Source organism: Balaenoptera borealis (genome assembly GCF_965194805.1).
Source record: "Balaenoptera borealis genome assembly, chromosome: 8".
Lineage (NCBI taxonomy): Eukaryota > Metazoa > Chordata > Mammalia > Artiodactyla > Balaenopteridae > Balaenoptera > Balaenoptera borealis.
Window position 1 is genome coordinate 114853234 of NC_138865.1, and position 20641 is coordinate 114873874.

At 57.1% G+C, this 20641-nt stretch overlaps 2 protein-coding genes across 3 annotated transcripts in view; both read right to left on the reverse strand.

The window, feature by feature from the left end:
- Positions 1 to 2524: 2524 nt before the first annotated feature.
- DPM2 (dolichyl-phosphate mannosyltransferase subunit 2, regulatory) lies at positions 2525 to 5402 on the reverse strand. Its single transcript, XM_082403533.1, has 4 exons — positions 5300 to 5402; positions 4923 to 5012; positions 4004 to 4106; positions 2525 to 3204 (listed from the first exon to the last, which is right to left on the reverse strand). Exons 1-4 carry the CDS (start codon positions 5300 to 5302, stop codon positions 3146 to 3148), a joined length of 255 nt encoding a protein of 84 aa, XP_082259659.1. The 5' UTR covers positions 5303 to 5402; the 3' UTR covers positions 2525 to 3145.
- Positions 5403 to 7507: 2105 nt separating this feature from the next.
- The window catches only part of EEIG1 (estrogen-induced osteoclastogenesis regulator 1), a 35916-nt gene continuing 22782 nt past the window's right edge, over positions 7508 to 20641 (reverse strand). For both annotated transcript variants that reach the window (XM_082403523.1, XM_082403522.1), the window contains 10 exons: positions 19841 to 19961; positions 19618 to 19647; positions 17075 to 17191; positions 15295 to 15341; positions 14984 to 15138; positions 12765 to 12869; positions 12481 to 12676; positions 11897 to 12018; positions 11732 to 11801; positions 7508 to 10309 (listed from right to left, as the gene is read on the reverse strand). In XM_082403523.1, coding sequence (XP_082259649.1) covers positions 10264 to 10309; positions 11732 to 11801; positions 11897 to 12018; positions 12481 to 12676; positions 12765 to 12869; positions 14984 to 15138; positions 15295 to 15341; positions 17075 to 17191; positions 19618 to 19647; positions 19841 to 19961 — 1009 coding nt within the window. In that variant the 3' untranslated portion in view covers positions 7508 to 10263. The remainder of the gene's footprint in view (positions 10310 to 11731; positions 11802 to 11896; positions 12019 to 12480; positions 12677 to 12764; positions 12870 to 14983; positions 15139 to 15294; positions 15342 to 17074; positions 17192 to 19617; positions 19648 to 19840; positions 19962 to 20641) is intronic.

The following is a 20641-nucleotide window of genomic DNA, read 5'->3' on the forward strand; positions in this document are numbered from 1 at the left end:
GTGGGGGGGGGGGAGGCGGATTTTAGTGGTGAGTGAGAGGGAGGAACACAGCTGCCAGCGTGAGCTTTTAAAAGCATAAATCGCATGATGTCACTCGCACGCTCTAAGCCTCCAGTGGCTTCCCACGGCACTGGAACAAAGTCCAAACATCTCGGTGTGGCCCCAGGCCCACCTGCCCGCTCTCCAGCCCCATCTCAAATCACTGTCCCTGCACCCAGCACACGGTCACAGGGGATCCCTGCTGGCCCTTGGCCACCAAACTCTTTCACACCTCCGGGCTTTTGCAGGTGCTGTTCCCTCTGCCTGAAATCCTCCCCCACCTCCACCCTCGACTTGATTTGCTTTATTCCTTATCACCTTGCCCGACTCTAAGTGTCCCCTCCCTTCAGTCATGATCACATCGCTTTATTTTTCTTCATCACACTTAACACTGTCAGAGACTGTCTTGTTCATTTATTTGTTTATTATATCTCCCCACCCCCACCCAGAGCGGGAGTACCAGGAGGGCAGGAACCATGCCAGGCTCCTTCCCTGGCTCAGTACCTTGCACAAACCAGTGTCTGAGAAGTATATGCTGAATCAATGTGAGTAGGATGTGCAGAGAACCTCAGTGAGTCCCAGGAAATGAAAGGCCAGTGTGACTGGAGTGAGGAGAGCTCAAGCGAGCATGCAGGCTCTTGTCGGCCAGCCATGGGAGGGAGAGGGACGGCAACCCAGAGAAGCATTGTAAGTGTGTGAGAAAGATTCTCAGAGGAAGAAAAAAAAAAAGCTCAGGGACTTCCCTGGCAGTCCAGTGGTAAAGAGTCTGCACTTCCACTGCAGGGGGTTCGTGTTCGATCCCTGGTTGGGGAAATAAGATCCCGCATGCCGCGTGGTGCGGCCAAAAATTAAAAAAAGAAAAGATGCTCAGATGTTTTCAAAAGGCCACTGGTTATAGTGCAGTCAGATTGGAGGGGGCCATTGTGGGCAGGGGAGAGCAGTGAGGAAGCCTTTGGTGATTTAGGGCAGGGGACGGTGACTTTGCATCTAGAAGGTGATGGGGGAAGGGGAGAAAAGGGGAGAATTGACAGGATTTGGGGTCATGTGGATGGGGGGGTGGAAGAGGAAAGCCAAGGTCAGTGATGTCTGCCAGGCTTCTGGCTGTGGGTCAGGGATGCAGGGTGATGATGCTAAGGCAGGGCACGAGGGGAGAGCCAGATTTGTGCGGGGGGAGAGTGAGGGAGTCTGAGAATTCAGATCATGACAGGATGAATTTGAGGTGTCACTACGACAGCCGATGAGGATGTCAGGTGGGCAGCTGGTGCATGTGCAGTACATTGGGGCTCAGAAGAAAGCTGGGCTGGAGGTGAGCCTGGGTAAGCATGAGGTCACCCAGAACAGCGTGGGGTGAAACAGCCTGTGATGAGTCCCGAGGAACCCACCCTCTCGTGGCAGAGGAGCATGAGTGCCAGAGAGAGCATAAAGTAGGAGAATGGGTCATCCAGCGTCTGAGGGTGTACCCAGGGGGGAGGTCACTGGCCAAATGTGGCAGAGGGGTCAAGGAAATGTGCTTTGGATTTAAAGACTGGATGTCACAGGTGGTCTGAGTGCAGCCCCCCTGGAATGCTGCCAAGCACAGCAGGGGTGAGCAAATGCAGGAAGCAGGTGTGGATACCCTTTTGGGAAGTTTGGCTGTGGAGGGGAGAGCGCGGGAGAGACCCGGAGGGAATTACTGGGTTGATGGAGGGTCCCTTAAACGGAGCTTGTAACATGTTCATTTAACACTGGGGGACCTTGTTGAAAGGCAGAGGCTGTTCCCTTGAGAGGGATCATCAGACAGAGGCTCCTGCTATAGCAGTAGGAGCAGACAGGACCCAGAGTCCAGGTGGGCAGCTCTGCCTGAACTGGAAGATGGAGAGAGAAACAGGTAAGGACAGGGCAGGTGTGCCTGTAGTTGCTCTCTCTTCTCTGATGAGGGGGACACCTTTGCTAACTGGAGGAAGAATGAATGTCCAAGGTGTGAGGGGTGGAGGCCCACACTGTGAATGGGAGAGCTGGCTGCCCAGTGGGGCATGGCGGGATTGCCAGGGACTAAGGCTGGGCCTGTGCCAGTTAACCTGAACACAGTGGAACCAGCCCTGCTCTGGCTCATAACAGCCCTCTGCTCAGAGCCACGCTAAGTTGGGCTGCTGGGTACAAGAGACAGATGACAGGCTTGGGTTTTCGGGGACTAGCCTGAGGGTCCTTAAAATACCAGTGCCAGCTGGCTAGGCTGGCACGGGGGAGACCTGGTAGAGGCTGATGTGGCGTCTGGCAGATCGCTGTGCCTCCACAGACTCCCCAGCCATCAGCTGCGCCAGGCCAGACACGTATCGGTGCCGGTCCCGGTCCCTGCTTTACCCTGTGTCCAGCACACAGATGGTCCAGGAGGCACCGACCGCACAAACCAGGGTCTCCTGGCCTGAGACCAACGCAGAGGCCAGCCCCCAGCCCCTCTCCAGCCCCTGGGCGGCCCAGTCCCCTGGTCAGGGATGGCACTGAGACAAACACACCATCAACGTTTATTGTTCAGCTCTCCCCAACAGGCCAGCACTGAGGCTGGGGGGCTGGGCCTCCATGAGAAGCGGTCAATCCAGGGGCCCCCCATGTGGCCACCCTAATGTGCTCTGGGGCCTGTCAGGCCTCCCCCTAGGCTTTCCAGGTCCAGAAGTCCTTGTGGGGTCTGGGGTATGTCAGACCTGGGAAAGCTGCCTTTGTGGAGGAGCAGGACATGGGGGGAGAGGTCACGTGATGCCCCAGAACCTGCCAAGTCGAGCAACAGCATGTGACATGAGGGAAACTGAGGCAAGAGTGTAGAAGCCAGAGGAAAAAGCGACAGGGAGCCTGAAAAGTGAGGTGGGGAGGACCAGCATTTTCCAGGCCCTGAACCTGAAGAGGGTGAGAGGGAGACTTCCAGGGACCCCTCCCTCCTGGCTTCTGGAAGGGTGAGCAGGGCCTCTGGTCAGTCAGGGCTGAGTCCTGAGCAGCTCCATCCCACGAGGGTGTCTGCAGGGTAGGCAGGCTTGAGGGGCCCTCAGCGCCTGGATGGGTCCTCTGGGCCCCCACCCTTGGTCTGCCCTGGAGAAGAAGCAGAGAAGGGGCCGGCAGCCTCATCCCTGCTGGGCCTTCACTGAGCCTTTTTGGTCACCTTCTGATTCTTCAGCATCACGTAGGTGATGAACACGCCTGGAATATACAGACCAGAAAGGTCAGGTAAGAAAGCTCAGGGCTGCTGGGAGGCCAGAGCAGGACACAGCATGGGAGAGCGACCCACACAGGGGGCCAAGCACCTACCCAACCACACTCCAGGCCACCTGGTCATCTCCCCAGTTGTTCATCAAGCCACACATCCACCCATTCATTCAAAAAACATCAGCCGGGTGCCTACCACAGGCAGTTTGCTGAGTTTGGTGCTTCCAATTCTACAGGGAATAAGATCCACCCAACTATCCATCTACTCACCCCGTCAACCACCTATCCTCCTACCTCCCCACTGACCCACTCAGCATCCATCAACCACCCATCCCATCATCCAGACACCTGACTGGTGATGCATCCAAACCACTTTCTTGAGCACCAACTCAGTGCCACAGCTTGTGCCGGGGGCTGAGTACATAGCAATGATAAAGCAATAGTCCTTGCCCCTTAAGAGGCCCACACACTAGACCCTGGGAGACAGAGAGGTGCAGGGATCTTGAACCGGGGTGACAAGGGGGTGAGAGGTGATGGAGGTGTGAGCAGAGTGATGGTGGTGGTGGACGGAGCAGGAAAAAGGGAGACATCCCATTAGAGTCCAGTGAGCCTGGGGCATCGGGAAGACTGACTTAAAGCCCTGAAGGATGAACAGGGAAACCCCAGGGGATGAGTTGGGGGCAAGGAGCCTCACGGAGATGTACAGCCAGTGACAAAGTGTAGCAGCATGTTCAGGGCTGGGAGAGGGTCATGGGGTCCCTCAGACACGCTGCCCAGGGTTGGGGGAACTTACCCACAAACAGGAGCAGCAGGAGGCCGGCAGCTAGTGGGATGGCAACGGCATAGGCTTGGGGCAGGAAGTACTTGTGGATGACATGCTGACTGTCGATGAATGGCTGGCATCGAGGGCAGAGCTCTGGTGAGCATTCCTCGCCCTGCTCAGCTCCCCAAGCCCAAACATCCCACCTCCTCCGTCTCCGGGACTGACCCCATCAAAGCACTGAGACTGCATTTGCTTTTCTTTAAGATGATGGCATTTGGGGTGCCTTGGTTTGTTCCCTTCCTTCATTTATCTAATAGTTGTGTACGGGGCACTTGCCTGGTGCCTGCCCTAAGTTGGGGCTGGGGACCTGGCAGGGGACAGAAGACAAAGGACTTGCCCTAAGGCCCCCACAGCTTAGCAGGGGCAAAGGGTACATGAGGAATCCTCGAATGATTCCCAACCTGGGCTCCAAAGTCTTCTTTACTAACATTTTTCTCCAAAGGATACCAAGTTCTGCAAGATTTTGCCTTCCAAACACTACACTTTTAAAGCAGTAACCAAGAACTTTTCCCACAGGGAAAAGAAAAATCTTAAAGACTCTCACAAAATCCACTGGCACCTGTCATGCCCAGGGGCCCGCAGGATAACGAGATAACGACTAGAACTCCCATCAAAGGCAGCGCAAATCAAGGACAGGACTTTACAGTGTAGTGGTTAAGGATTCCACCTTGGGCCTGAGGCTTCCCCCTGAGCTTCCGCTTCCTCGTGTATAAAGTGGGGGACACCGCTAGCATCTTCCTCATAGTGCTGTTCTGGAGCTTTCGTGAGGTATGCAGGTAAAGCACCTAGCACAGCACCTGTCATCACATTGCAGCTGCTTAAATGATGTTAGGAGTTGGCCTCAAGATCCAGGGATGGGAGGTGAGAGAGGACGGGGCAGCACACATACCAAGAGAATCACCCAGACGGTGTAATAGGTGAAGATGATCAGGCTAACGGCGACGAGGCCGAGTCCCACCACCTGGTCTGTTCCCGTGGCCTGCAGAAAACGGAGAACTCAACTGAGGCAGTGATGCTCCATTTAGGTGCACTAATGAAGGGGGGCGTTGCAGCCTGGTTACGCCCATTCACTCAGCAGACGTATCAGACGAGGCGGACTAGGTCAATTTTAGGCCGGTAGAGAGAGCGCCGGGCCAAGGCCTATCACCCGTACGACGGACCGGCGGGAGAGCGATGCCGGCTCCAAGTACTCAAGCCCCAGCTCCTGAGCAGACCCAGGACCCCACCCCAGACGCCCCCGTTTCCCGCACTCGGCCCCAAGCTCACCATCTCCCCAACGCTGCGGGCACTGGGGCAGCAAGCCTCACCCGCTTCCGGATCCGGGCCCTTCTGGCCTTGGGCCGCGGGGCATGCCGGGAGTCGTAGTCCTTAGGCCGGTCCAGGACCACATCGCCCGAGACAGGCAGGCACCGCCTCCCCTTTGCATGTCGGGAAATGTAGTTTCTCAAGGGCATTGTGGGCCGCGTTCCCGAATCTCTAGGGAATGGGACAGAGAGGGGCGGGGAGGGACTCAGTCTGGCTGGCATTTGTGGTCTCAGTCCTGTCGAACTCGCCCGAGAACAAAAGCCCCTCTCTCGATGTCCCAGAGTCCCATAGCCAGAGCGGGATGGGGGTGGGTGGTCGGAAGTCCCATATTTCCGATGGAGAAAATGAGGCTCAGAGAGGGGCGCGCTCTTGCAGGAGATCACAATCTGAGTCAGTGGTGTAGCCGACTTCAGAACCCGAGGGCACTACTTCCTGGTCCCGAGGCCCTAACTTGTCTGTTGAGGGTAGGGTGCAGAAAAAGTTCACCGACCGGCCTGGGGTGGGAGGAGGAGTTGGCTGGGGCCCCCAGGGATGGGGAGGATGTCGACTGGCTGTGAGAGGGCACCCCCTTACCATGCCAGGCTTCCCTGGCGACCCTTCGGGTGTCCTCTCTTCACTGCGTGAATGAGGCTAGGGTGACCCTACCTTCCTTCACCGTCTGCCTCTCGGGCCCTGGGTGTCCCGCAGCCCAGACAGGTCTTCGGACTGGGCCGGTGTGCAGGCCCCTCCCTAGGCTTGGAGGCCAGATCATCTTCGATGTCTCCTCCAGCTCCGAGGTCCGGAACACTGTCTCCTCACAGCTCATGGGGCTGGCTGCTTCTCCCGCATCCGGTCTCACTGGGATGCCACACATCCCAGGGAAGTGACCTTCACAGCTGGGCAGGGTTCCCTCCTCTGTGCTCCATAGCCCCAAGTGTGGCTCCAGGATGACACTTATCACTGCGTTTTAATTAGCTGATTTACTTGTTGATCTGGCCCACGTGACTGTGAGCTCCCTGAGATTAGCATCTGTGGTCACTGCTGTATCCCCAGTGCCCAGAGTGAGGCTGGGCACAAGTAAGAGCTTTGAATCAGTCAACCACCTTTAAAATTTCGGTGACTTCTGGAATGCTACAGAGGACAGCATGTGGAGACTCCAGGCCTCCTGAGTGGTTGTGTGGAGGCTCTCGGTGTGTTATCTTCACTTGGGGGGCCGGGGCACACAGAGATCGGGTCTGAACTGGGCATGACATGCTCCTGCTGGCAGCATCTGTCTCCTTGGGTCATCCAAGCCCATCACAAAGCTGAGAGGGACGTTTTTTCCCCCTACCACTTTGTATACTGATTTTTCACTAAGCATTACTGTGTTCCAAAGGAGCAACCTTTTTTTGGCCTACAGCCCAATTCCTTCCCTCTCTGTCTCAGGAGAATTTGAGCTCAGCCAGGAGCCACCTTTTCCCTCCCCAGGTGTGCACAGAACAGAGGAAAGGACTGAGAATCAGCCTCCAGGGTTTACAGGGGCCATGAGTGGGCATCAGCACTAAGAAAGGGTGGGGACAATGTGGTGCTGTGGCAGGGACAAGGCCTGGTAGTCTGGTCCCTTCTGTCTTGTCCAAAGCCCTGAGGATTCCTGCCACTTCTGAGCTCATTAAAGGCCCAGGGTGACTTGCCTTTCCCAGAGCTTGGCTAAGTCAGCTCTTCTGAGTCAGGGGCAGAGAGTGAGGGGTGGTCCCGGCCTGGAGACGGTGCTGGCCTGTGGCTTTAGAGAGGCTGGGGAAACGCTCGGCACCTCCCGGGGTCTAGCTCCCTAGGAAGGCCTGTATACCCACTTTCTCATTTGATTCACAACCCCATTTGCAGCTGAGAAAACTGAGGCACAGTTGTTTGTCCTCAGGCATGCCTGTTAGAGGCTACCTGACTCTGGGGAGGTTAGAACTTGGGCTCTGAGGTCAGAGCTACCACCTAGTAGGTGTGAGACTGGCAAGAGACTGCCCTTCTGGGCATCGGTTTCCTCCCCAGAAATCTGGAGTAATAACAGTGGTGGTAATTGTGATAACTACAGTCAGGACTTTGAGAACCCTGGGCACCGACATCTCCCCCACCCCCAGCATGTCACCTTATACATCCTGCTTCCTTCTGATGCCGTCTGTGACCCCGACTTCAACTCAGTAAAACAAACAAAAGCCAACATGCCATAACAAACAAAAACTGCAACATTTAATTTTTTTTCCCCCCAAAACCAAGACACTGACACTAGGTTGATTTCCCTTTACAATGTTATTTTCTACAATAGAAGCTGGGACAGAGATACAAACACAGCCCACTGAATCAGGGGGTGGCGGTGTTATAACATTCTGTTAGAAAGGAGGGGTGTTAAAAAAAAAAAAAGACCTCCCCTCCCCCCATCTCCCTGCTCACCTCCCTAAAGAGAGGAAGCCATGGACATTCTCCGTCCTGGCAGATCATGCCATGTGGTCAGTTTGTGGGGTGACCAGAAAAAAAAAAACAAAAAAAAAACTAAAAATATTGTAGACCTTTATTTCTTTTCTTTAAATCTCCTAGTAAAAACGTTAAACTATCTTTCAAGAAGATTCCAAACTGGCATTGCATAGACCAATTCCTTTCCAAAAATATCTCTAATATACTCTTTCTATCTCTCTCTCTATATATAGGATTTTAAGTCCAGAGCTGTGGGCACCTAATTGGAATTCACTGAGCTTGAGGCGACCAGAGGGCCGAAGAAGGAGCTCCCACGTGGGGATGAGGCCAGGACTCCAGGCCTCTGGCTCCAGCCAGCATTAATTTGGTTGTGGCCGAATTCTGTTAGTCCAATTACCCTGGCCCAGGGCCTAGCGTGGGAGGGTGTGGCAGGCTCTGTCTCCTTCTGGGTGACTGTCAAGTTCAGACCTCGCCTAGGTTGGGGCTAGGGTTCCTGGTTTGGGGAATTCTCCCCAACAGCACCAAAGCCAGCTATTTTATGTCTAAAGCCCCAGAACTTTGAATCAGACCCCAAATACACCCTGAATGCATCTCCTCACTGGGCTGAGGTCATGAAGACACAGAAGGGAAGGACAGCATTCCCCCATCTTCTGGAGGGTCACTTCAACTGGAGACAGTGCGGCCAGCTCCCTTTTAAAGTGCCAGGTGTCTGTGGGGCAGGAAGGGACCCGCAGAGCTGACCAGAGCCTTCTCCAGCCAGAGCAAATGCTCCGTCCTGCCTCAGCAGGCACCTTCTAACATTCATTTTCTAAAAGTTAGGTAATTAAAAACAACAACAACAAAAATCCTAGAAATGCTCTGGTCCCAACGCCAGGAGGTTCCAAGACCAAGACTCCAATTCTTGCCAGTGGGGCAGAAGGGCAAGGACCCCTCCCAGCCTGGGGAGGAGACACCCCCATCTGCACCCCACCCAGATCCCCAGCCCTGCTGGGACCCAGCCAGCGGGTAGGGAGAGAACAGAACCACCTCCCCTCGCCTGGGGGAGGAGAAAATACCAAACTGTGAACTCTAAAAAAGAAAAGAAAAAGAAAGGAAGGAAGGAAGGAAAAAAGAGGAAAAAAAGAGGAAAGAAAAGGAAAAAGGAATAGGGCTAAGTAAACACCAGCCTGCTGGGTTTATACAAAATGAGTGAAATTTAAGAGCGGCAGGGGGGTCTGTCCAGGGACTGGCTGGCAGTTAGAACCCACCTTCAAGCAAGTAACGAGGACTAGGGCGGGGAAAGTGCTGAGAGCAGAGGATTTAGGGAGGGGCGGGGGCGGGGGCAGGGCCAGACTGCCCCCTGCTGGGAAAACCCCATTAATGGACCCCACCTCACCCTTGCCCAGAGAGGGGATGCTTTCAGAGGATGGCTGAGGCTTTTCTGGCCAGGAAGCCAGCTCCAGGCCAGTCCAGTCACAGCCCACCTGCCTCTCCAGCACTGGCCCCGGCCTGGGCCAGCTGACCCTGAGGGGAGAGAAAGGGTGCTTTGCCTGCCCAGCCCAGCCCAGCCAGGCCACAGAGCTCCAAGGGCTTGGGAGGCACCTGCCCTGGCCTCCTACTGGAAGCCAGCTGCTCAGGACCCAGTCCCGGGCAGAGGGGAACCACCGACCACGCTCACACCTTTCTCAGCACGGGGCTCGGGACTGAGCTGGAGCTAACTGGAGGGGGGAGGGGCAGTGCCACGTTCCAGCCGGGCTGCTAGGGCTGGGCTGCTGACCGCACAGCAGGCAGCGCCCAGGAATCCTTGGGAAGGGCTCAGAGCACGGGCAGGTGAGGGCCAGGGCGCTGTGCTGGAGACAAGCGTGTGCAAAGTGCAGGCTGCCAGGGCAGCGGGAGAACATTCGTTGCGGGGGGAGGTGGGGTCTCAATCTGGAGTGTGGGTGGGGTTTGAGGTCTTGGTTCCCAGGAGGAGGCCGCCAGCAGGTCCCCCGGGACACAGGGAAGGGACGGCTGAAGCACTGAGCAGTCCGAGGGCCATGGTGGCAGGATTCCAGGGGTGGACTGGTCCCCCAAGGGCAAGGGAGCAATGGAGCAAGGCCCTGCCAGGGCCACTGGCTGGAACAGTGCTCCTGGAGTGAGCAGGGACACAGGACAAGAGGCCCCTCAGCCACAGGCATCCCTGCATGTGCAGGAGTTGCTGCATGTCCTCGCTGAGGGGCCAGGTGGGTGTCCATAGGGGCAGTCCCCGCCATGTTTGTCTGGCCCACCTGCTTCACAGGCCCATGTGTCCTGCCCTCTAGTGGTTCAGAGGAGAATATTCACAGTGGTGCCCGGGGCCCTGGCGGGCCATGAGCGTCCCAGCAATGATGGGAGGTCAATGGAATGATGCTTTGGGGCTGGAGTGCACGGAGCAGGCACAGATGAAATGCGGCACGGATGGTGATCCGAAGGGGAAGGTCCCTTGTGGAATGACTTGCGTCTGGACGCCTGTGAAGGCAGGGCCCTTCTCCAGCCTGGACGCCCGCTCCTCAATGGCTTTCAATCACGACTGGCTCATAGACCCCAGAGGAGACCCTGCGGGGAGAGACAGGTCAGCTTGTCATCCCTGATGGTCCTTTGGGCCAGGTCCTTTGGGCCAGGCCCTTGGGAGTACTTCACAAGCAGGCCCCATTTTGCAGAGAAAGAAACTGAGGCTCAGAGAAGTTGAATCACTTGCCCAGGGCAACACAGATGTTAAGTATCGGAGTCTGTAGGAGTGCAGAGCTGGCACAGACCATGCCCCAAGCCCTCCTGGGCACTGGCAGCTCTCACGCTGGGGTGTGCTGCGCCCATCCTCACGACAACTCTGGCAGGGAGGGTCTGCAGCTAGCCTCACTTGACAGGTGAAGAAACTGAGGCTCAGAGGGATTATGAGGCTTGCTAAAAGCGCAGTAGAAGGTTGGGGAGCTTGATTGGCTCTTCTCCCCACTGAGGGAGGCCAGAGCCACCCCTGGGATTGTGGACATTCAGGGCTCAGCATACAGCTCTGCAATGACCTTGCTGCCAAATAGATTGGTTCTTCCCGTCCTGCATCTCAGTTTCCTCATCCTCAGAGGGGGCTAGAGAGGGATGTCACAAAGCCCCAAAGAAGTGCCCTCTGTTTTCTTCTTGCCCACCCCACCCGGGGCAGCTGAGGCGGCCATGGAAAGATGGCAGTTGCAATTTCAAGCCTCAGCCAGTAGGGGTCAGCAGAGCAGCACCAGAGGGGAGGTCTGGAGGCCCTGCATGGCCCAGCCAAGCCCCCTTCTCGCTCCGGCCGGAGATGTTAAATGGGCACTTTCCCATCTGGCCCACAAGAACCAGGGGAAAAGGCTTCAGCACAACCCCGCAGGTGGGAAGCTCCACCACTCACTCATTCGTTCATTCATTCAGTGAGCCAGGCACACAGAAAGCATGCTGTAAGTGAATGATCATGAGAGGGCACTCTATAAAACTGTAGAGTTCAAGTCCAAGTTTGATCCTACCACCTCCTCGTCTCTGAACATCATGCAGCAGAAATCTGTGTTGCTCACTGCCGTATCCCCAGCACCTACGGATAGCTCAGTACCTGGTGTGTAGCTGGTGTGCAATAAATATTTGTTCAATAAATAAACAAGTCATCATCATCATTTTTTAGGAGTTCCCAGATCCAGGAGGAAGGGAAAGAAAAGTAGAATCCAAAATAAAGATGTATTAAGCCCCTGCTATGTGCCAAGCCTTGTGCTAGGCACTTACCAAGGTTCCTCAGAACCCCCAAAACCAAACCCAGGGCCTTTGTCCCAGGTTTCCAGGTAAGGTGGTGTGGTCCACATCATTTGACAGATGGGGAAACTGAGGCTCAGAGAGAAGTGACTGGTCCAAGGTCACACTGACAAGAGCTGGCATTCAAAGCTAGGTCAGTGGTCTACAGAAGCCATATGCTCTCACCACTATGCCCCAGAGCCACACTCGTGACCCACCCAGAACCTTCAGCCCTACCTGTTGGCCAGCTGGATGCCACTCAGGGTGGTGGAGCCATCACGGCTCACGAACAGCCGGAGGTTGCTGTCTGTGGGGACACAGGGAAGGATGGGGGCTGAGCGGGGCGGCGCCACCAGGGAGCCCCTGGGCATCGTCCCTGGCCCGCCGGCGCGGGCAGCTCACCCTCAGTATTGCTGCCGTCCGTGAAGTCCTGGCTCTGCATGATCTTCTCCACGATGTCGTCAGCGTCAATCCGCGTGTCATCCACCCACGTCGGGTGGCTCTCCACGGAGTCCTTCTTCCTCCTGGGGCGGGGCGGGGCAGAGTCACAACAGTCAGGGCAGCAACAGGCACGACGACGACAGGACCAAGCACCCGCAGCGCTCAGGAGGCTCAAAGTGCACGTGAGAGCTGGTCCAGACTGTATTCATTTAACCCTCACATCAAACCCTACGTGCGGATGCTGCTACGACCTGGTTTTACAGAGGAGGCCACGGAGGCCCTGAGAGGTTAAGTACCAGCCTCTGAGAGGCTGCAGAGCAAGGGAGCAGGCGGGGACAGAGGGGACACTAAACCGCACGCAGCAACCGCTCACTGAGCATGCGTGCCAGGCCGGGGCGCCGCGCCTGTGAGCGTCAGCTGGTTGAATAGCCACGCCCACGCCGCTGCGGCGGGGGCCCCCTTGTCCCCGTTACAGGTAGAGAAGCAGAGGCTCAGGGAGCCACCGGCGGGGTCTGCTCTCCAGGAGCACGTATGGTGAGACTTACCGAAACGAGCGGTCCGACAGATGTGGGGGCCGGGGTGGCCGCGGCGGCTTCTCGGGGGGCCGGTGCTCACGCTCGCTGCCCTCGGGACCCTCCACAGCTATGCTGAGGCCGCCCGAGGCGCTGCTGCTGGTGGACGTGTTCCGGCGGTGCGTCAGGTCCGAGAGGCTGGAGGAGCGCGAGTGCTCGGTGCTGTAGCCTGGGGGGCGGTCGGGGACGTTGATTACCGGGAGCGGGGAGCCGGGGAAGGTGGAAGGCCAGGGGCAAGGGGCCGGGCGGGCACTCACCAGAGATCTTGGACTGCTGGCTGGCGTAGCTGGAGTTGCGGGAGTGGCCGGAGTGGAACACCTCCTCGGGGCTGGAGAGGTTCTGGTCCGGCTCCTCTGGCACCCCTGGAAGCCGGGTAGGGGCAGGGGTTACCAGTGTGCCCGCCCTCGCCCTTGCTCCTCCTCTCACTGAGTGTGGCGGGGGGTGGAGAGCACATTATGTATTTCCATTTAAGAGACTGAAAAGCTGAGGTCCAGGGGAGCAGCAACCTGCCCCGAGCCGCAGGTCACCACTCGAACCCAGGATCATTCGTTCATTCCACAAATATCTGTTGGGGACGTCCTCCATGCCGGGCGCTCTACTGGGTGCTGGGAACAGGAGACGTGGTGTCACAGGCACCAATGGTGGGAAAGAAGAACGTTGAACAAAAATGACCCACGATCAACCACAACTGGCGAATGGTGCAGAGCAGGGAGCGTATGGGGGGGTCTGACCCAGTCTGGAATCAGGGAAGGCTTCTCTGAGGAGGTGGCCTTAATGCGAAACCTTCAGGATGCGTGGAAGGGAGCAGGCCAGATAAGGCATCAGGGAAAGGGCCTTCCAGACAGAGGGAACGGCATAAGCAAAGGCCCTGAGGCTTGAATGGGCTTGGGTCTGTGTAGCTGGAGTGGAGTGAATAAGGGGGTGCGGGAGGCGGGGAACACACTTTCGGGCAGTGACAGCAGGAGATTCCAGGGAACCAGGCGGGGTCTGCCCAGGGCTCCATGAGTAACCCCCACCCCGACCAGTCCTCCTGGTCAACACAGGAAGCAAGGACTCATCCATCCTCTCTTCGGAAATGAGCACACCCAGGCCATAGGATGGACCCCAGGCCTGCCTGTGTCCCCACCCAAAGCCACATGGCTTTTCAAGTCAGCAGGTTCTCCACATCTGAGGGGTTGCAGAAGAGGGAGAGCGAGAGGCAGAAAACCAGCTATAGAGGCCTGTGGGGGCTCAAATCCCACCCCCCGTGGGAGAGGCACCTCTTCTACTTTGCACAAAAGGCTCCATATTTGCTGGAGTGGCCTGGTCCCCAGATCTCTCCTCTGGGGACCCCCACCCTGAAGCTGGAGAGAGCAATGGAGCTGGGGAGCCCCCATTCCTGCATGCAGCCCCCAGGCTGAGGCAGCTAAGAAGCCCAGCTTTCTGCTCTGGGCCCCACTAGGCTGGGTGTGCAGGAAAAACGGGAGTGGAGGGAAGCTGGCCCTTGGGGTCAGAGGGTCCGTCACTGCTCCCATCCCCTGGGGGCAGAATCACCCAGCAAACAGGGCCTGAGGCCCTGTGCCCTAATTGCTCTTGCGGCACAAATTAGGGCTGCCGTGTGCCGCCTTGCTTACTGATCAGCTGAGGGGCAGTCCTCCTCCCAGCTCTGAGCTCACCCCCAGGGAAGGGGTGCAGAGGCCAAGGCTCATGCTCGGAGGGGCGTGCTTCACCCCGCACAGCACTCAGGGTTGCGGGGTGGTGCAGGCTGGAGCCTTCTCTCCTGGTATCACCTCCCCCTCTTAATTGCCACACTGATTCCTCTGGGGATTCAAGCTCATTTGCATTTTTCATAATATTAGTAATAATGATAATTTAGCAAAACACGTGCTGGGAAATACAGAGGACGTACTATGTGCCAGGCAAGGCACGCACGTACGTTTGCTCAGTTCATCCCCAGAGCAACCCAAGATGTGATTGCTACTGCTGATCCCATTTTGCAGAGGAGGACGCTGAGACCTGGAGAGGCAAAACGGCCAGTCAAGGTCACGCAGCAAGTAGCAGAGCAAGAGCTCACAGGACATCCCTCTGCCAGGAACACTGCACACCACACCCCAGATTCAGCTCAAATGACACCCTTTCAGGGAGCTTTCCCCAGTTGTCCCCAGGCGGACGCCTTCTGTGTCTCTCTGACATCTCGCGTCACAGCTGTAGGTGGACATGCATTTGACATATTTATTGTCTCATTGACACCTGTCTCTCCTGCTAGGCCAGGGACCCGGTTAGTCTCGGTCCAGGGCGCTGCTGTGATCCTGGGGCCACGCACAGAGCCCGGATCACAGGAGGGGCTCAGACGCCTGCCTAATGGAAGCATGGGTGGGTGAACGCCATCCCACTAGCCTTCTCTTCTCAGCAAGCATCCCCCTTGGGACCTAGGGATATGGGGAGGTAAAAGCCTTCGGCCACGGGAGGGGTAGGGAGGGCAGGTGAGGAACAGTACCTGAGCTGAGGATGGTGGGCCGGGCCTTGGGGGGCCGGGACCCTGTCAGGGAGTTGGTGCCACTGCCACTGCTGCTGGTCCCGCCACCCTTACACGTCAGCTGCAGGGAGGAATCCTGGCCTGGGATGGAGATGGACTTGGCAGTGGACGGCGGCCTTGGGAAGACAGATGGGTGTGACCAGAGTGCCCCACTTTGGGGTCGGAGAAGACAGGGGAACCCAAGAGCCTGGAGGAGGGGACAGTCCCTTGTCCCCCCTCCCCGTGTCCAGGACAGAGCCCCCACCCCTCAGGCACCCTGCACCAGCACTCACGTCTTGAAGCAGGGGTCTCCAGAGAGCAGGAACATTCCAATGGTGACCTGTGCAAAAGCCGGAGAAATCAGCCACGCCCCATCCACGCCCCAGCCCAGGCGCCCGGCCTTCCTGTGGCCTCCCTGCTCTGGCTTCAGATGGGCTTGGACTCTGATCCTATCTCTGTCCCTTGCTGGCCCTGGCAAAGCCACCAAACTTCAGTGAAGCCCAGTTTCCTCGTGCAGAGGACAAAACTGATCCTAACGCCTACCTTGTGGAATAGTGGAGAGGATGCTGGGCACCTGGCACGGGGTGAGTGAGGAGGGAAAGTCAGCTACTGTCATTGCAAAACTACAGATAGACTGTGAGGCCCTCGAGGGAGGAGCCGCAGACACTCTCCATCCTCTCCGTCCCTCGCAGCCCTCAGAGCGGGTGAGCAGGTGGGAGGGAGGCTCTCGATGCCTACGCAGTGGGGAGGGGTTCACAGATTCCAACACAGAGGGCAGGGGCTTGTGAAAGTTTGTTGAATAAAGTAAAGCAAGAAGCCATTAGAAATGTAACATCCACTCGGGCAAAGATTTTGGCAATGGTCTAAACAAGGCAAGGTTTGGGTCCCCAAATCTGGGCTGGGACGGAGTGACAGGCAGAGGGGTGATGGGGTGGGAAAGAGGTGCTCAGATCACAGGGACACCTCTGACAAAAATGGTGACCGCTGGGGTGAGGCTTTGTTTTTAATGGATTGTTTCATATGGCCATGATAGCAACCTACAAAGTACGTGATGGCCCCAGGCTGTAGACGAGGGAACTGAGACTCAGACTCAGGGGAAGGGACTGCTCAAGGCCCTGCAGACAGGATGTGGGGGAGATGGCCTTGAACTGAAGGCCACCTGCCCCTGGGGCCCCCTCGATCTGGCCTGAGGATGCACTGGGCCACTGGAGCGAGGCTGAAAGGGCTTGGCTCTCACAACAACTAGCCTGGACCTTTTCAGGTGCCTCTGGTTTCTTCGGCAAAAGGCCCAGGAGGCCCCAGAGCCCTTGCCTGCCACCTCTTGCCCGGCTCTGCCAGGCATAACATGCTCCCGCTGGGTCAGCTCGCAGAGGTGTGGTTACAACAAGACTGTTTTCTCAGCCAGGTGGAAGGGTGTGGGGACGAGGAAGAGAGGCATGCTAGCAGCGAATGCCCAGATATCTCTGTCCCAAGAGGCCAAAGCGGCAGCTGCCTGGGGGGAGGGTGATGCCCCGGCTGGGCCCTCTGAGCAGCCGGCCGGGTCTGCCAGGTCCGGGCACGGCAGGCCATCTGCTCACTGATGCTCTGGGAGCTCAGGCTGCCTCATGACGTGTGGGGCAGTGGTTGGGAGCTGGACCGCAGGGTCACGCGCCAGCTCTGCTTGTGACCCCAGGCGGATGATCTAACCTCTGTGCCTCAGCCCCCTGCGGTGCAAAACTGGGGCCAATAATAGATACCACACCCCACGGGGCTGTTGTCAGACACCACGAGATAAGGGGTGGTAAGCACTCAGCCATGCTGAGCTCACCGAAAGTGCTCACCAAAGCGTTAAAGAGACTATTGGGTCCACCCCTGACCCCCGATTATGGATGGGGAAACTGAGGCCAGTGCCTGAGCCAGGCCTTCGATGGTGGCTTCCTGACCCCAGGGCCCACGTCTTTCCCAGTGTCTCTCACTGCCTGTCTGGGGTGAGAACCTGTATTCTTAACAACCGTTCGGGGGACTCTGACACGGAGCACGTTTGCCCCCGCCCCTTGCTGGGAAGGGGCGGATGGGGCAGCGGAGCCCTGGTACCTTAAGGATGGAGTTGTCCTGTCGGGTGTTCTTCGTGTCATATCCCTCCAGCAGGCAGCAGCGCACTGTGGAGCCCGAGCCTGCAAACTCCGCCAGGTTCAAGTCGGCAAAGCCCAGCTGTGGGGACAGAGGAGAGGGTGGGAGGCTGAGGGGAGTGCGGGCGCATGGCTGGCAGCCCAAGGGTTAGCTTGGCAAGGTGGGATGGGGAGGGGAGGCAGAGCCCTTGGGCCCGCCCCACGGCCCAGAATGCCTGTTGCATAACCGGCACCCAAGGACAGAGGCCCGGGCTGGCGGCTCCAACGTGGCAAAGCCAGGAGCTCACATCCCTGAGCTGCACAAAGCGCCCTTTGTGCCATGTCCCAGCGTGCACCAGGGCAGCGCCTGAGATGAAAGGACATTGTTGTCTGTGACACAGACGCATTGTTCCCTGGGAAACAAGGCCGTGCTGTGGGAGCCACCAGGCCAGCGGACAGGAGGGGAGGGAAGGCCCGTGGGAACTTGGCGTTGGGCTGGGAGGGTGGAGGGCACTGCAGGGTGAGCAGGAGACCCTGGCGGGAGCTGGAGTGAGGGGCTGGTGGGAACTCCCAGCTGCTCCTGCGATGCAGAAGGGAGCAAGGGATGCGGAGGGAAGCGAGAAAGTGTGAGAACATGGTGTATGAGCTGAGAAGGCCTCCTGGGTGGAAGCCAAGTCTGCCAGACCTGGAGGTTGAGGTTGGGGGGATGCTGGGCTTGGCGACTTGGAAGACAAACCAAGCCAATCAGGGACATTTATTGAGCACCTGCTGCATGCAAGTCTCTACTGCAGAGCTTAGGGCACATGCTTCAGACAAGGAAATTAAGGTTCAGAGCGGGGAAGTGACTTGCTCAGGGGCTCACACACCTTAACCAGCAGAGCCAGAACTGACACTAGGCCTGATCTGCGTCAAGTCTCACCACCTTTCTGGGCCTCAGCTTCCTCCTCTGATTAAGGGGAGCTGAGCCTGTGGTGGAGGTTTGATTAAAGAATGGAAGGGAAGGGCCTGGCAGGTCTGACATGTGACATAGCAGGTTTGTGGGGGGGAGGGGGAAGGAGGTGGGATGTTCCGGCTGTTTGCTGGCAGTTTCTTTCCTGGCTGTCCTTCACCCACATGCATCAACAGGAGGAGAAATCTCCACTCCGAGAGCATCTTCCACAGCCCGGTTCTAGCCACCCTGCCCTCTGCTTCTGGAGAGGGCATCAGCGCCCCGGCCAAGGAGGAGTACAAGGCCTGGTCCACTGAGCTTCCTGGGCTCTGGTCGGTGGGAAGGAACACGCCCTGCACAGCACCTCCCTCGGGCTCTCCACGCAGAGTGAGGTGAGGCAGAGGCATGTCCCCTCTGGACTGACTGAGCCCACCCCCTGCTGCCGGGTGCCTCCCCAGGCCGCAGACGGTGGGCGAGAGTCCCCACGAGAAGGGGGCTTAGGGCAGAGCAGGCGGATTCAAAGCCAGAGGTAACCCTTCCAGAGCCGTCTTCCCCCACCTTCCGCGGTGGAAAAGGTTTTAATGCGTAGGCCTGAACTGTCTGTGGGCACAGGGAAAGCCCGGCAACCACACAGATGTGCAACAGCGGGGCCTGGCCGAGCCCTCTTCACCCAGCCAAACGATGGGCCCCGCCGCTGTTAGACAGCAAAAGGAAATTTGTGATGACACAAAAACATGCCCATGATGTGTTGGTAAGTAAAAAACCAAGTTGCAGAATCTGTTTAGAACAAGTCCCTCTTGTGAATTTAAAAATCATATCACCTGCGTGTGCGCAAGTATACACATAGGGTGCTCCTTGTATGATCCTCTAAACCATATGCACACGTTTTATTCACTGCTCTGGACGTATATTTCATGCATTTTATTTTTTTTTTCCTTAAAAGGTCTGGAAAGACCCTAACAAATCAAAATGGTGGAGTCTGAGGAGGAGGCCTAGAGAGGAATGGGGTGGAAACCACCCTTTCCCTCTGAAAACCTCTGTCCCATTTGTGCTGCAACAAGCATCCACTGCCTTTATGTTAAGTGCAAAGACTATCAATAAAGATATTTCAAAAAAATTGGGACTTCCCTGGTGGTGTAGAGGTTAAGAATCCGCCTGCCAATACAGGGGACACAGGTTCGAGCCCCGGTCCGGGAAGATCTCACATGCCGAGGAGCAACTAAGCCCGTGAACCACAACTACAGAGCCTACGCTCTAGAGCCCGTGAGCCACAGCTCCTGAGCCCACGCGCCTAGAGCCCGTGCTCCGCAACAAGAGAAGCCACCACAATGAGAAGCCTGCGCGCTGCAACGAAGAGTAGTCCCCGCTCACCGCAACTAAAGAATGCTCGCGCGCAGCAGCGAAGACCCAACACAGCCAAAAATAAATTAAAAAAAAAAAAAAAAAGATATTTCAAAAAAGTAATACATCTCATGGAGGGCAGGGCGTCTTCTGTTTGGGGCAAGAGAGGCGGCTGGAGGTTCGTCTAGGAGCTTCTCTCATGCCTGTCCCATCCACCCATCCTGTCCCACCCCGCCACCCCTTCACATGGTCCCGCTTACCTTGGAGTAAGCCTTCCCGCCTTTCAGCTCCTGCATGGGAAACAGACGAAGGCAGCAGGATGACTAGGGGATCCCAGGGACCTCACGGGTCTCCCCAGTCCACCCCACCCCCCAATCTGACTCCCAGGGAAGGAGGACAAGCAAAGGGGTTGACTGACTCACTCAGGGGATGGGCCTAAAGCCAGTAGCCCCGTGGCCCTACCAGCGCCCCCTGGCCTCTCACCTTGCGCACCGACACACGGAAGATGCAGGGGTCCAGCAGGCCGGTGGCCGGGTTGGCGCTCATCTTACACACGAAGGTGAACCTCTTCCGCCACCGCACACAGTTCTCTTGCACCTCCTCCCTGCGGGTCAGAGAGACAGTGAGCACAAGGGTACAGGGTCCACTTTTAGGGAGGTGAGGGCCCTGCTGCCTTTGGGACGGGGAGGGAAGCTCTCACTTTTCACTTTGTATCACAAAGTGACTGTATTTTCATAACAAGAATCTGCTTGCGTATGTGTTATAAAAAAAACAACAAAAACATAAAGATAAAAAAATGAAAAAACACAAGGCGAGGGTGAGATCAGGCTGGGGGCAGCTGTCTGTTTCCAGCACTGCCTGTCCCACCCGCAACCTTGCTCTGGGGTCTCGGGAGCTCCTTCGGCTCCCGTTACCTCCCCCCAGCTGGACTGCCACTGGCCATCTCAAGTGAGCCTCACACGGTGTTCCCAGGATGGACTCCCAGCCCTTTTTACAGATGAAGAAACTCAGGCTAGATACACTGCCCAGTACTGCCCAGCCAGGAAACAGCTGGCCCTCAGCCCAGTGCTGCCTGGCTCCAGAGCCCCCTTCTTCACCAGTAATAATGACGATAATAATAACAACAACAACAACAACAGCTAATGCTCACACGGCACTTCTGTGTGCCAGGCACCACCCAAAGCACTTCACAAAACCAGCTGCCACAGGAGCCTTCTCCAAGTGCTGGCGATCCAAGGTCACGCTAACCCTCCCAGCAACCGTCTGGGGCAGCTACTACCCGTA

Coding starts and splice junctions, on each gene's coding strand:
- DPM2 (XM_082403533.1), bottom strand. Junction 4,107..4,922: donor CCGTCTGGGTGATTCTCTTG/GTATGTGTGCTG, acceptor CCTCGATGCCAG/CCATTCATCGACAGTCAGCA. Junction 3,205..4,003: donor CCTGCTGCTCCTGTTTGTGG/GTAAGTTCCCCC, acceptor TGTATATTCCAG/GCGTGTTCATCACCTACGTG.